Source organism: Dermacentor variabilis, chromosome 5 (genome assembly GCF_050947875.1).
Source record: "Dermacentor variabilis isolate Ectoservices chromosome 5, ASM5094787v1, whole genome shotgun sequence".
NCBI lineage: Eukaryota > Metazoa > Arthropoda > Arachnida > Ixodida > Ixodidae > Dermacentor > Dermacentor variabilis.
In genome coordinates this window covers 18,364,333-18,377,907 of record NC_134572.1, presented here as the reverse complement: position 1 = coordinate 18,377,907, position 13,575 = coordinate 18,364,333, and the positions used below count along the sequence as shown (strand labels likewise).

Below are 13,575 nucleotides of genomic sequence, written 5' to 3'. Positions count from 1 at the left end.
CTGACAGATATATACATTAGACAACCGAGTACAAATTGTATGGGAAGGCCGAAAATGTAATGAAGTGGGGGAAATTCACCAAGGACTGAAGAAAGGATGTCCTCTGCCTCCATTGTGTTGTTCACGCTTCATGTTGAGGGCATAGAAAGGCTGGAAAACTAAATTGGCGTTGGATTTATCTTACATGTGTAATGAACAAATGGTACAACAGGTCTCCATGCTGATGTTTGCGGACTACACAGTGCCACTAACGGACAATGCAAGAGATTTACAGACACTTGCGAATATCTGTGGCAACGCAGCGACAAATATAGGCCGTAAGTTTAGTACAGAGAAATCGGGAATCGTGATCTTTAATGAAGATACGAGCAATTACGTGGTGTCAATTCAACAGCAAGTCATACCCACAGTCAAGCAAAATAAACACCTCGGCGCAGACATAAACGAAGGAATGACTCACGCACCCATCAAGAGACAATGAAAATAAAGGGGAAGCGGAAAGGCAGCAATAATGAAACAGAGCACATTGGGGCTACAATATGAAGTGGTGCGTGGAATCTGGAAAGGAGTGAGGATCCCAGCGCTAAAATTCGCAAACGCCATTTTATGCTAAAAATTGGGTATCTTGTCTGGGTTGGAAGTCAACGAAAGATCGGCAGGCCGGTTGGCTTTGGGAGCCCACGGTAAAACCACAAATGAGGCAGTGCAGGGTGACATGGGTCGGGCCTCTTTTGAAATCAGAGCAGCGCAGAGCAAAATAAGACTCAGCAACGTGGATCAAGATAAATGGGCGGCTAAAGTGCACAAGTATCTGTACCTGAAAAGCGTGGAGACAGAATGGAGGAAGAGGTCAAGAAAGTTGGCAACTAAGTACAGGGTAATTGAAAGCGTAGATAGACAACCATGAGTTATCAGAAAGTGAGAAACAGACAGCGAACTTGACGCGAAGAATGGAAACGGGAAAGACCACGGAGATTTACAAGAATATGAATAAATTAGAAGGAAAAATTTGTACGATAACACAAAGGGCAATGCCTTGCTATTCGAGGCTCGAGCGGGTTCCCTAGGGACAAAAACATACCGGAGCAAATATTCGTAGCATGATGAAGCGTGTACATATGCTACAACAAAAATTCCTTGAAGCACATCCTTATGGAATGCAAACGCGGATTCACCCAGTGAGACTAGCAGGAAACTTACACCTTCCAGAATCGCTTGGATTTAAAGTGGCCGGAAGCATCAACCGATCAGCAGTCGAGATAAGCAAGAGACGTTTAGAGTATTGGTGAAAAAAAAAAAGAAAAAAGCAGGGGAGAGATTCGTAAGAATGGATCCGTTACCGGCATAGGTAGCGGTACAAGGTAGGTAGAGAAGTACTGAGGAAGAGAAAAAACGATTAGATAGATATATACAACAATAATGCTAGAATAAAAAGCACGCACAGCATACCTGTGTAACTCAAGCAGGCTAGTTTACTATTTGCAACCGTCTCGTTTCAAAGGGGGATGCCAATAAATCGTCATCACCGTGTTTCGTTAGGCCTCGAAGCGTTCGAAACGTGAAGCGACCTCAAAAACTCCGCAAGGTTCTCGAGGTACTGTGCCGTAGAAGAGGCCTGAGACTAAGCGAAAGCCGTTTACACAGTAATTTAGGACTAACGAAGGGAATTCTACAACCAACCCCAAATTCAGTTCGAAGCGGGCGCCCGGAACCGCCGTCATGTTTTACGTAAAGTACGTAAACTACGCAAAGATGGTAACGTTAAATCTGACAAACGGCGTGCGTACGATAAACGCTATGGGTCGTTTAGCGTTCTGCGCGTGCGCAGTAACGACCTGCGAGACTACAGCGTACGCTGAACTAAAACTATTGCCTATTAACTTCCCAGCTATTACAGCAAGGTTAAACCTAAAACTGATGGCATGCAACTCGGATGTCTTTCCTACTAGTGTACTAGTGTATGCATGCTATACGTGCTGTAACATGTAGTACAAAGTAACTCAGAACACACACACACACACACACACACACACACACACACACACACACACACACACACACACACACACACACACACACACACACACACACACACACACACACACACACACACACACACACACACTGGGAATCGATGTAGGCGAAGCTTTCTGTGCTGTTTGCTTTGACTGACGATAATTAGCAGTGATGCTGACCGCAAATGTTTAATTTCATCAACGTGTAATACAACACGAGAGTGGTGAGTTGAAGTTATTAAACGTTGCCTTGCGTAGACCACTGTTGCCTGCGTAGTACACAGAACGCAGAGGGAGAGGTGTTTGATTTAGGCGTTGTTGTGCGCCGTACTTCATAACCTCCGAGAGGGTTGAGCATATTCATTGCCTCACATGGCACATAACATCGTGGCAGAAGCATTAAACCTTAATTGAATTACGGGGCTGTACGTGCCATAACCACAATCGGATTAGTTTTGACACCGTGGTGTTCTTTAACGTGTGCTAATTCTAAATGCACGAACGTTTTTTTTTTTTTTTTTTTTTCCGCCCCCGTCAAATTGCGGCTGCCGCGGTCGGGATCAAAGCCGCGACCTCGAGCAATGCCATGGATAGCCGCAAAGCTACTGCGGCGGGCACAAAAGCGTTGATTTGACGTGTGATCGCTGCTGTATTGTCGCCTAGACCCTACAGTGTTTTAATTTAGTTCTGCTTCTGCACGCCCTGCGTAAGTTGTCCGCTTGACAAACCTGCATGGTATTTATTTTTCAGGAATAGCAGAAACATACAGTACGGTACCTTCAGTTTGCCTGCAACCACTGTCGTGTGTAGTAGCGTTTCCTTGCCTTCTCACTTCACCTTTTCCCTATGCCCTCCCTCCTCCCCCTTATATGGGAATCGCGAGAGAAAAGTGGCAAGGCTGTTATACACTCATTTCGCGACTGCATCGGCTCTACCATTACCTCCTAGGAGGTAATGGCTCTAGCCATTCTCTGCTTCATCTCCACCCTCTTCTCTACGTCTCTATCTAGCTTCTCTCTGGACTTGCACGTTAGTATAAAGGTAAGCGCTGCAAATTCTGCAAAGCTTTTGCGGGACAGGGGGGGGGAGGGGGGAGTCAGGCATAATTACAACTGTCGAGAGGCGAATGTGGCGACGCCTAGGGAGCTCCAGAGGGCATGGTTACAGCATGGTGCACATCTGACGCGGTGGAAAGGTCCAAACAATTTTTTTGTGTGGCATTTTCTCTCTGCCGCGCGCCTGTCACGTATACACACGCCCTGAACCACCCCCCGACGCAGTATGCCAGACAGCAGCAGCAGTGGGAAAGTAGAAGGAAGAGGCAAAGAAAGTTTCGCTTTAAAAAGCTTCGCCTTAAAAGAAAGACGCATATACGAGACTGCAAACAAGATCCACTGAAGCATGCCAAGGGCGACTTGCAATGTCTCGGAAGAGCGACAACTCCGTCGTAACAAGCATACCACCGCATGCGAGCGCTTCGTTTCTCAGAAGCGAAAAAGTATTACCGGTGCGCCTCTCCATGCCGTCTAGTCAGCGTTACGCAGTTCTTCCTGCGAGAGAGGCCACGCTGATAACGCCTGCCACTTAATGCTGAGAATAAATGCGGAGAGCTGAACCCCCCAAACTTGTATGACATGTAAACGTGCATACATACTCGGGCACCCATCCGCCGCCCGTCAAGAGTTGTTTCCGCGTGTCTACTGAACTATCTGGCATCAGAGAGTAACAGCTAAGGGGTATTTAGGTAACCTACAGGTCCTACAGCATGGCTGTCACTCAATAAGCGCCCTTTCTGAAGTACAGAGTTTCTGAACACAGCATTAGCCGGCACGCCCGATATGTACACCGTATTCAACATTGGTCAACAGTGGAATAGCAACTATTTAACGTTTATATAAGTGAACAACCGAATGAATCAATGTATCAATCAAAACACGCAAAAGGCGAACTGGCACGCTAGAAGAGAGACGACACGCCGCTCCCACGACCGAATCATCCGCGCAGACGCACTCGCTCCCATCTGCACGCAAGGCGTGACATCGTTGAGTAACAGCGCGACATTTTTTTTTTCTCTCTTTTTTTTTGATGGGGCCCAAGGAAGGTGCGAGATAGACGCTGTTTTACCAACAGTGAATAAGTTGACATCAACAAACATATTACCTGCCGTGGTTGCTTATTGGCTAGGGAGTTGGGCTGCTAAGACGAGCGGGATCGAATCCCGGCCACGGCGGCCGCATTTCGATGGGGGCGAAATGCGATGACAACCGCGTACTTCGATTTAGATGCATGTTAAAGAACCCCAGTGGTCCAAATTTCCGGAGTCTCCCACTACGGCGCGCCTCATAATCAGAAAGTGGTTCTGGCACGTAAAACCCCAGAATTTTTTAAACATAAATACATTGATACGAGAAACATGGCAGCGCGCCCATGTCGCAACAGAAATCGCACACTCGTAAAAAGAAATGAATTACACAAGGCTAAATATACAGATGCTTATGGAACTTTTTCATTCTTCTGGGAGAATTTCGCGCTGTTTCACAACGACATTACCGAATGAAATCGGCAAGGGGCCGTATTAAGCAAGAATTCGTATCGATTCTATTCATTCCTGAACCTGTCGCAGCGAGTGGCCGATACCGCCGATAACGAAAAGGGCGTTACATTCGAGCCAATCACAAATGGCAAGAAGAATGGAAGACGAACCGAATCGTAACGCAATACCGCCCAAGGTTTCGGTTATAGCGAACCGCACCGGGTCAGGATTCCCCGTCTGATAACTTGACTACATTTCGCGCAGTAAATAAAATTTGTCAATTCTCTGGTCACAAATGTGTCCAGGTGCAGGACCCGAGTCGTGTGCTTCGTCAACGCACAGCCTGGCAAACTGGGCGATTCGAACGGTCTCTCGATCCGTTCGCAACGGAACGCCTCGGCTCGCTCGCACGAAAAGTGCCGGGAAAGACGAGAGCGGCCGTTCCGCGTCGAGGTGCACCTACCGGTCGGCTTCGGCGAAGGGCGGCAGCTCACTCCGGGGCTCTTTCGCGCACGTAAATTTCGACGCCACTCTATCCGAAGGCAGATCAGACAGGACTGCTCTATGCAAACCTTTCCACTCGGCAGCCCGCCTATCTCCAGCTGCTTTATAGCAGGCTATTCGGTGTGTGTAGATGCCGGCGGTAAACACTTCTTGTTACACAAAAACACGAAGTGGACAACGCAAAAAAGGGGGTGTAAGGGTAGGGGCGTCAGACGCCTCATGATCGCCACGCGCTCCTGCGAGGAAGGGGGAGGCGAAACTGTGGGCCACGCGCAACTAAACGACCAGCGGCCGTGCCGTTCCTCTCGCAGCTATTCGCGCGACAAGGAGACGGTGCCGACGGACGTACTGCAGGACCGCGTGACGCCGTGCCCGCAGCATTCCCCCCCCCCCCACACACACACACACATATATGCACGCAACGCTTTCATATCCCGTTATCGGACGAAAAGAGCACTTCCGACGCTTGGTGGAAGTGTTCGTGCAGCGCAAGTATTCGAGTGAAAAGACGGCATAGCGGATTTTAGTTTAGACTGCACATTGCACAAGAGAAAAAAATCACTTTAATTTTGATGGAATCGTAGTAGCTAGTGGCTACGGCATTGCGCTGGTGAGCTCAAGGTAGCGGGTTCGATTCCCGGCCATGACAGTCACATTAGGATGTAAACGAAGAATCCCAGGTGGTCAAAATATTAATCCCGATTTCCACATCATCGAGTGCCTCATGACCAGATTGTTGTGGCATGTAATACCCCAGAATCTTGTAGCTCGAAGTATATAGTCACCTCGCAGTCAGCGTAGGCACGCTTTTGGCACACCTTTAAACAAATAAAGAAGGAAATGGAACAGTACGTAGTATTCGAATACTTATGTTAAGTTGCAATGTACTACACTGCGGTAGCGCGAGGCGTTCGACCTTTACGATTATGCACGCTGTCCGTTTTTACTGAGTAATGAGCGTGCTGCGTATTCACATCACTCGGAAGTTTGCGCTCGTGTCGTCTGTCTTGCACTGCCTGCAGCCATGGATCAGCACCAACTAGCCCGTTTCGCAGCGTGTGTGCAGAACACCCCTCCGGTGGAGTGCACCGGCGTATCTGGGCAGACACAGAAGAACGGCATTACTGGTTTGATTTATGATTCATAGCGCGTACTGCGCTGTTCGAACCACGAAACGTACGCGCGGACGCCACTCAGTCGGTCACCTCTCTCGGCGGCACCGGCGTACCGGCGGCAGTGCCAAAGCATTTCCGCCACGGCATCCGCTGCGAGGAGAAACAGCTGCAAAAGCAGTCGTGACGCGGTCACGAAGTGCTATTTATAATACGTCGGAGTTCCTCGCGTCAATTTTTGTCGTGATGCTAGTCTCCGTAGTTAACTCGGAAGCTCGAAAACACCGTGTTCGGGAGTTAAGGCATTTTTAGCATTTAAAACTAAAGCTTTGATCGTACATGTTCGAACTTTAAGCGAAATTAAAGGCACATATTAGACCAAGCACTAGATTCAGTGCACATTACGAACTTAGATGTATATACGTGTTACTGGAAAAAAAAATCTTATACAGGAGAATCGCAGAGCTTTCTTTGTCCTTTCTCAAGCACCCTAACCACGTCATCAATGACGTCATTGTGCCATGCCAACTACGTCGCGCTCCCCCCGCCCCCTTTTTTAAATATGTTTCTTGTAAATGAAACATGTTCAGATGCCAAATTTCCATTATTCTGCACCCTCCCCCCTCCCGGGAATCCAGTTGCCACGGGTAGGAAATCACACCTGCGACTCTACGCAAAACAGCAGAGCGCCACAGATGGGGTATTTGGCACGACCTAGGCAAGCGAACGTGAGATGTGCGTTGTAGGTTTGTGTGCTGTTTAAAAGTGGATCCCGGGGCCATATTTCGCAACGGCGCATGTCATCTTCCATTGTTTCGGCCCCGCATGAGTGGCTGCGGCGACGACGTGCCGACGTTTTCGTCAGTATCAGTCACTTGGTACAGTGGACGATAAAGAAACGAAGAGTGGAAAATGAAATGCATTGTTACGCAATGCATTTCATAAAATAAAATTTAGACACACGAAACTCTGCGCGCTATTAATTGCTATTCAAATCATGCACCAACAAGCCCAAAAAGCTGCTGAAATCAGAAGGACCGAGTGCCGCGCGCACTTGCACATGACGCATGCGAGGAACGTGCGTTTGCTATTTTCATCAGCGTGTCCGACGCAGCATCCCTGAACCGACAGCACACACGAATGTGCAAGACTTGAGTGGCGACTCCCTACACTGTGCCCACCTCGCGGTCTGCACAGATAAGAGCCTGGCATTGACAACACCAGCGTGAAAACAGCACTAAAGTCTCATTTTAAACGGCGATGCGCCCTCTGAAATTCGCGAGTTCTATTTAAAAACCCAGCTGACGAGGCGACGTATGTGCCAGCGCAAGTGCTACGCGTCTATCCCTTGTTGCAGCGCAATTCGGTCCCATTGTAACAGTCTTCAGAACCGCCACAAGATTTGGGACTGCGAAAGCTGTCAAAGCGAGCAGCGTGGCAAATACTATACATATTTCAAACTCGACGCATGTGCAAATACCTGGCACGCCAATTATGTCACGTGATTTAGCTCACTGTCGCTTTTCAAGGCGAATTTTGATTCTTTTAACAAGCGAAAGTTTATGCCAGAGACACCCTAATTACGTTCGAACCGAACGGACATCCCTAGCGTTACAGTGAAGCCGACTTGACCCTCGCATTCAAGGCTAAACATGGATCAGTGTTTGTGTATGCTTGATTTGTAACACGAAGCGTGTGAAGCTCCTTTCCTTTTTCGAGACTAGGGTTTAATGATGTCCTCAGACAGCAATAGAAAATTACGATGTTGAGAAGCAATAAAATGAATACGCAGATAAATCGGCGCCGGCCACACGCACGCTCGCGCGCGCGCTCGCGACGCTATGCTAGACCGCCAGAAAGCAAGCATTGCAACTGCAGCATTCGGAAAGGCTTAGTGCGGCGTGCCAATGCTCGAACAAGTGTTCGTTGCTGCTGCTGAAGACATGACACTGTGCAAGAGTTGACATTTGCGGCTCACCGACGCCGCATGCCTGATTCAGAGATGAGCGTCTCGGAGGATGGCGCAGCTTGTTGGAAGACATTCACCATCCTTCCATATACGGCAACATACGCCGTAGTGCGGCAAAGTCACCTCGCTTCAGCTCGGCTTTTCAGTGGGCGCCGCTACCGCGTTTCGAAGTGGCCTACACGAGCCGTGGAAAAGGTGAAATCGTATCTTACCTGTATCTCCCGTAACTTTAAATGTCCCCGCGGGACTATATTCAGGTTGGAGCCGTGTGCAGATCACACTCAAGATGGCGGGGATAATGCAAAGAGGAAAACGCCACCCAAAGTCGGAAGTGACGTTACCGGAAGGCTGACAGCTCTCGATAGCTGCCGTGGTCTAAAATGCGTGGATATATTTTGGTCTGTTGGCGCCATCTGTATCCGCGTACAAAAAGTAGTTCGTGGATTTCTATTTACATTTGTTATTTTCTGTAAATTTTGTATAACAGCTGGTGCTTATAACCGAATAAGTAAGTAATTGTCAGCACAATAAACAGTTTTACTTTCTGCTAATTAAACGTATGGTTAGTCAATGCATAAGTCATGACAGCAAATGCGCATTCATCCGCACTCACATACATCCCGTTTTGATACATTTCTCCGGCGTCTCGGTAGCTGGCTGCGTAAAGAATCACCGACTCTCCTCAGTTTTTTTTTTCTTGTATTTTGCTGGACTTCAAACTATTTCACTGCCTGGCTTTTGAGCGATATGGGACGGTCGAATGTCTTGGCAAGCCATCGAAGTGACTCGCAATCGGAGCTGTTAGTGCCGTCGTTTGCCTCCAGCTGGAGGCCGGAGCCCGCTGGTTTTATCAGCTGTAATGGCATCCAGTGGTTCCGCCAAATTTGCCCATGTTCGTGATAAAGTCAAGCAGCTATTTGCTAGTGAACGTGTAGCGTACTGCTCCGAGGATTCAGTTTCCGGAGACGAAGAACTTCTAGACATTACCAGCGCACCGCTGAGTCTGATGGATGAGAACGAGGATTTCTGTCTGTGTAGGCGCTGTCGCAACGCCAGTGACCCGTCTTCTCAGTGCCCACGCCAAAGCAGGCTACCTGCGGGTTTTAATTCAGCGAACGGAGCGCAGCACAACGGCGAGACGACGCCTGTCATCGCATCAGATGCTTGCATGAACTACAGGCACAATGGTGGTGAAAGCTCCGCACTCCTTTATGTGAGTATATGGGACACAGTGGTTGCGAACAGCAAGTTTGAGAAATATATTTAAAAGAAGTCAGCGCTGATACTTCACTTTCGCCACCACCCACCCATGGGTACTGTAAGCTTTGTTCCTTTTAGGTTATCGCACGGTCCGCGAGGTGCTGCGCAGTTTGCTGACTAAAGCTGAGGGCTGCTTGTCACATGGCACCCGCTGGACGCTTTTGCGGCGAGCTTCAAAGCTGCGAATAATAATAATAATAAAAAATACGCAGCTAAAGTAGTCATTTAGGACAAGAACCTGAATTGTGTTGATGTTGATGTCATGTATTATGCGGAGAACGCGCATTGACTCGGAAAAATGCATTAATTGTGTACAAAGTTTTAAGCCACAGTGATATCTTGTTGCATGACATTTGCACTTACCACATAAGCACAGTGAAAAGTGCATTGTGGCTCTGTTTTATGTCAGATGCACCTGATTCATTTGCATACGCTCGGGAGTTTCAACAGTTCTCGTACTAACGCAACAAAATCATGGCAAGCCCGTACGTCTCTGCATTTCTGTGTGTTTATGCGCGCTCTGTGTGTTTATGCGCAGGACACCAGTGAAGATGACAGCGATGAGTCTCTTCACTGCCATGTACACCAGCAGCCAAGGCTCTCGTCTAAGGTGGCGCAGAAACAACTCTTTGTCAGCTGTCTCATTTGCCTTACATTTATGATAGCTGAAGTAATTGGTTAGTATCTTCACCATAATCACTATAGAGCATTTAAAGCTGATAAAATAATTATAAGCGGTCTTTTAAAAAGTCGTTGATTCAATGAATAACATTGTGTCCCCATCATGGACTATGGTCAGTGTAGTACCAGGGGGAAGATCCTAATAATTATGCACAACACAGCTTTAGTGCAAGCAGTGATGTTATTGCGCTAAAGCCAAATACAATGTGGAAAATGTGGAACCTGAACACTGTTCAAAGTTCACTGTAATGGTTTACAAGGGATTGGGTAAAAAGTTCCATGAAATGAAGCATAATGTTTGCCGCTCTGTGGTAAAAAGAATTAACTGTCCCTCTGTTCTACATACCTTGCATAACGAGGTGATAATACCCTTCTTAGTGCTCAACATTTCTCACTGTCAGTACTTGCATTGGGAAGAAACATTTGGGACAGTTGCATAGCGATAAGAAGGAACTGTGTCCTTCTCCTTTTCACATCTCACCGCGGCGCCACACAACATGTGGCCGATGAGGCTAATAGCTACAGGCTCGCATGTTCCTTCTTGTGTTCTTGGTATCAACAGTTACACACTATCAGTGATGGTGGCTGTGCCCTTCCCATTGGGTTACTGTCTGACCTTAAACCAGTGAATACTTGACAAAAAGAAAACATGCTCAAGAGTCGTAAAACATCACTGCAGAAGTCAAGACACATGCACAAACAAAATGTGAACATGAACACAAACAATGAAGTCCTTTGTCTGTGCCCATGTTCAAGTTTTTCTGTGCTTTAACTAGTGCAATGCTACTTTATAATTATGCCATTCCAACTAACCGCAATACAAGCATTAATTAATTCTAACTAATGGCACATGCTTTGCAGTAGTAGTACAGTGTTGAGGTAGTATCGTCATCCTTATGGAAGGGAACATGTGAGCCTGTGGCTATTAGCCTCATCAGCCACATGTTGTGTGGCGCCACGGTGAGATGTGAAAAGGAGAAGGACACAGTTTCTTCTTATCGCAATGCACCTGTCCCAAATGTTTCTTCACCTTAACCTTTCTTGTTGAGCACCTGTGAACAAGAGCTGTTCCATTTGAATCTGATATAGATGAGCTGTATCTACTGCAGCTTTGTAGGCAGTTGGAGTAAACGGCAAGTATGACATGTTGCGGGATTAATCTATCAGATTCTCTCCACTCGCACACAGTATAAACACAGAAAGAAAAAAAAAACATGCAAGAAGTGATGCAGGCATTAGAAGGAAGAGCATCACCCTCGTTTCATTTCTTTATCTTGCCACATGATCATATGTTTCCTTTCATAAAGATTATGGTACTGCCTGCCATAGTGACTCTGTGGCTATGGGGTTCTGCCACTGAGGATGACGTCACAGGTTATATTCCCTGTTGCAGCAGCCACATTTTGATGGGGGTGAAATGCAAATATGCTCGTCTGCTTAAATTAAGGTGCACATTTAAAGAACCCCAGCTGGTCAAAATTAATTCAGAGCCCTCTACTGTGGCGTCGCTCATAGCCTCAGTAATGCTATCAGTCAATGAACCCCACCGAATCGTTCAGTTTTTAGGTGCTTGCATGATTTGTACACCTTCTGTTATAACGAGCATTATGTGCTTATCTTCACAGCCTTCGTATGACAGATGTGGCCTGGATGTTGTCCGAAATTTTTCTGTCTTTTAATTTAAAACCTCCCTGCTTGTTCTATTCACACTTTGGTTCACACATTGCTGTGAATTGAGTGCACTCTGGTGACTGAGCTGATTACATTGGTGTAATCGACATGAAAAAGGCTAGCTCCTCAACAATCATGCCTTTAGATATGGTGCATTGTATTTCTTGCATGGAACTCTGCACAGAATGTTATTTGATGATTGCATCTTTGTTTTCAGGTGGCTACATGTCCAACAGCCTAGCTATCATGTCAGATGCAGCACACCTATGTGCCGACTTGGCTGGTTTTCTGATCTCTATTTTTGCTGTCTGGATTGCACAGAAGTCGCCCACAAAAAGACTGTCCTTTGGGTTCTATCGTGCAGGTAAGAGACATGTAGTTTTGCGTGGTTACTTGTTTGGCTTGCTCTGTCATGCAGTAATTTGTCCATAGCCTCCCAATAACAATCTCTGAAACATGGTTTGCTCATTTGTAGACAAATAGCATGGAAAACTCCTGAAAGTTGGTGTCTGACAGGCTTTCTGCTCAGTGATGGTGCTAAAACTTTGGGAAGATACTTCTTCACTCATTTTGGAAGCACAAAAGCACTGAAGGAAGGAGGGACATTGTATTGCTAATGGTGGCACTTGATCATTAAAAAGAATCTACATTGACCCTTTGCATAACTTCTGAGGCAGCCTCCTGCACAGTGCTGGGTTTCTTTGCCAAGGCCGCAGGGTTTGTCCTCTCAGCACACTTGTTGTAATATTTGTTGTAATGTTTACGAATTTGGGCTCGTTTACGATTTTACAAGTGTTGCACCAAGTTTTGCGAAGAATAAGTTTTGTTCAGGTGTTGAAAGATGGTGCGGCGCAAGATTGCAAAATATAGTTGAAAGCTTATTTAACCTGTAGCTGACATCGGTCAAAGACAATGTCCACTTGAGCAAGTTGGGGCTCAGAACGTGACAAACGCCGCTCACGCACTCTGTCACGTCACACGTCGGGTAAGGGGAGTAGGAGGACCATCGAGTTGCTTAAATTTTTTTTTGACCGCACAACCTTCAAGATCTTCGGGATCTATTTAGACTGCACTATCTTCAGCATTGGCCACCGAGAGAGACCAGAAACACATATACCCGATACGGGAAAATGGGGGTAACTTGCTTAGTAAGGCACTGTCTTTAAGATGCATATAAAAATGAAATCCCAATGGTAGCTGCTTCACTGTATTGTGGCAATGTAGCCCACAATATGCCAGATGGGTACTTGCTTAGAACAAGTTTCTGGTGCAGGCCAAAATCGGCAACAGCCAAGTCCCTGAAAAAAGTTGCTGTGATCTTAAAATAATGTGTTGCTTGTCAGTCTGTCCTGTTAGAGGTTTGCTGCTGCTTGTGAGCTACATCTAAAGACAAAACATTGTTAGAGTGCATAAGCATAAAAAAATAAGAATGGTGTGTGCTCGCACGGAACTTTAATGAAATGCGTGTTGATTGCCCTCTCTCCCTTGTCATGTCTGCAGAAGGTTTGCGAATTTTGAGATTTACAAGTTGGCAGTTGTGAGCTTGGCAAATAAAGCATGAGAATGCCTTAATGTTAGTGCCATGGTGGGTTCTTGAATGCTTCAAGCGCATTGAGTTTCAGCAGCATGACCTTCACATGTTCCTTCAGCTCAACAGTGTGCCAAACAACTGTTAGCAGTATGAGTTAAGGGAGTTAGAGCCGCTGCTCTTTACTGCTTTCTCTCTCTCTCTTCCTAGGTATTTCACATTTTTGGCCCAAACCAGACATTTGTAACAAGTTACAGTGACTAAATCCAGTTGGGGAACTGCTGCTACGCTTTCTCCAAACG

At 46.7% G+C, this 13,575-nt stretch overlaps 2 protein-coding genes across 7 annotated transcripts in view; one reads left to right on the top strand and one right to left on the bottom strand.

The window, feature by feature from the left end:
- The window catches only part of LOC142582328 (zinc transporter ZIP10-like), a 113,672-nt gene extending 105,176 nt beyond the window's left edge, over positions 1-8,496 (bottom strand). Inside the window, exon 1 of one of the 4 annotated variants that reach the window (XM_075691902.1) lies at positions 8,346-8,496. Coding sequence is in view for 1 of the 4 variants with exons in the window: in XM_075691901.1 (XP_075548016.1) it covers positions 8,143-8,213 (71 nt within the window). In the remaining 3 variants the exon portion in view is untranslated. Of the gene's footprint in view, positions 1-5,011; positions 5,096-8,142; positions 8,228-8,345 lie in introns of those variants that run through there. The other 3 variants (XM_075691909.1, XM_075691901.1, XM_075691908.1) reach the window with 3 other exon arrangements.
- The window catches only part of LOC142582329 (proton-coupled zinc antiporter SLC30A2-like), a 70,101-nt gene that overhangs the window by 28,193 nt on the left and 28,333 nt on the right, over positions 1-13,575 (top strand). The window contains exons 1-4 of one of the 3 annotated variants that reach the window (XM_075691913.1): positions 8,197-8,328; positions 9,172-9,346; positions 9,932-10,070; positions 11,963-12,109. In XM_075691913.1, coding sequence (XP_075548028.1) covers positions 9,302-9,346; positions 9,932-10,070; positions 11,963-12,109 — 331 coding nt within the window. In that variant the 5' untranslated portion in view covers positions 8,197-8,328; positions 9,172-9,301. Of the gene's footprint in view, positions 1-8,196; positions 8,329-8,734; positions 9,347-9,931; positions 10,071-11,962; positions 12,110-13,575 lie in introns of those variants that run through there. The other 2 variants (XM_075691911.1, XM_075691912.1) reach the window with 2 other exon arrangements.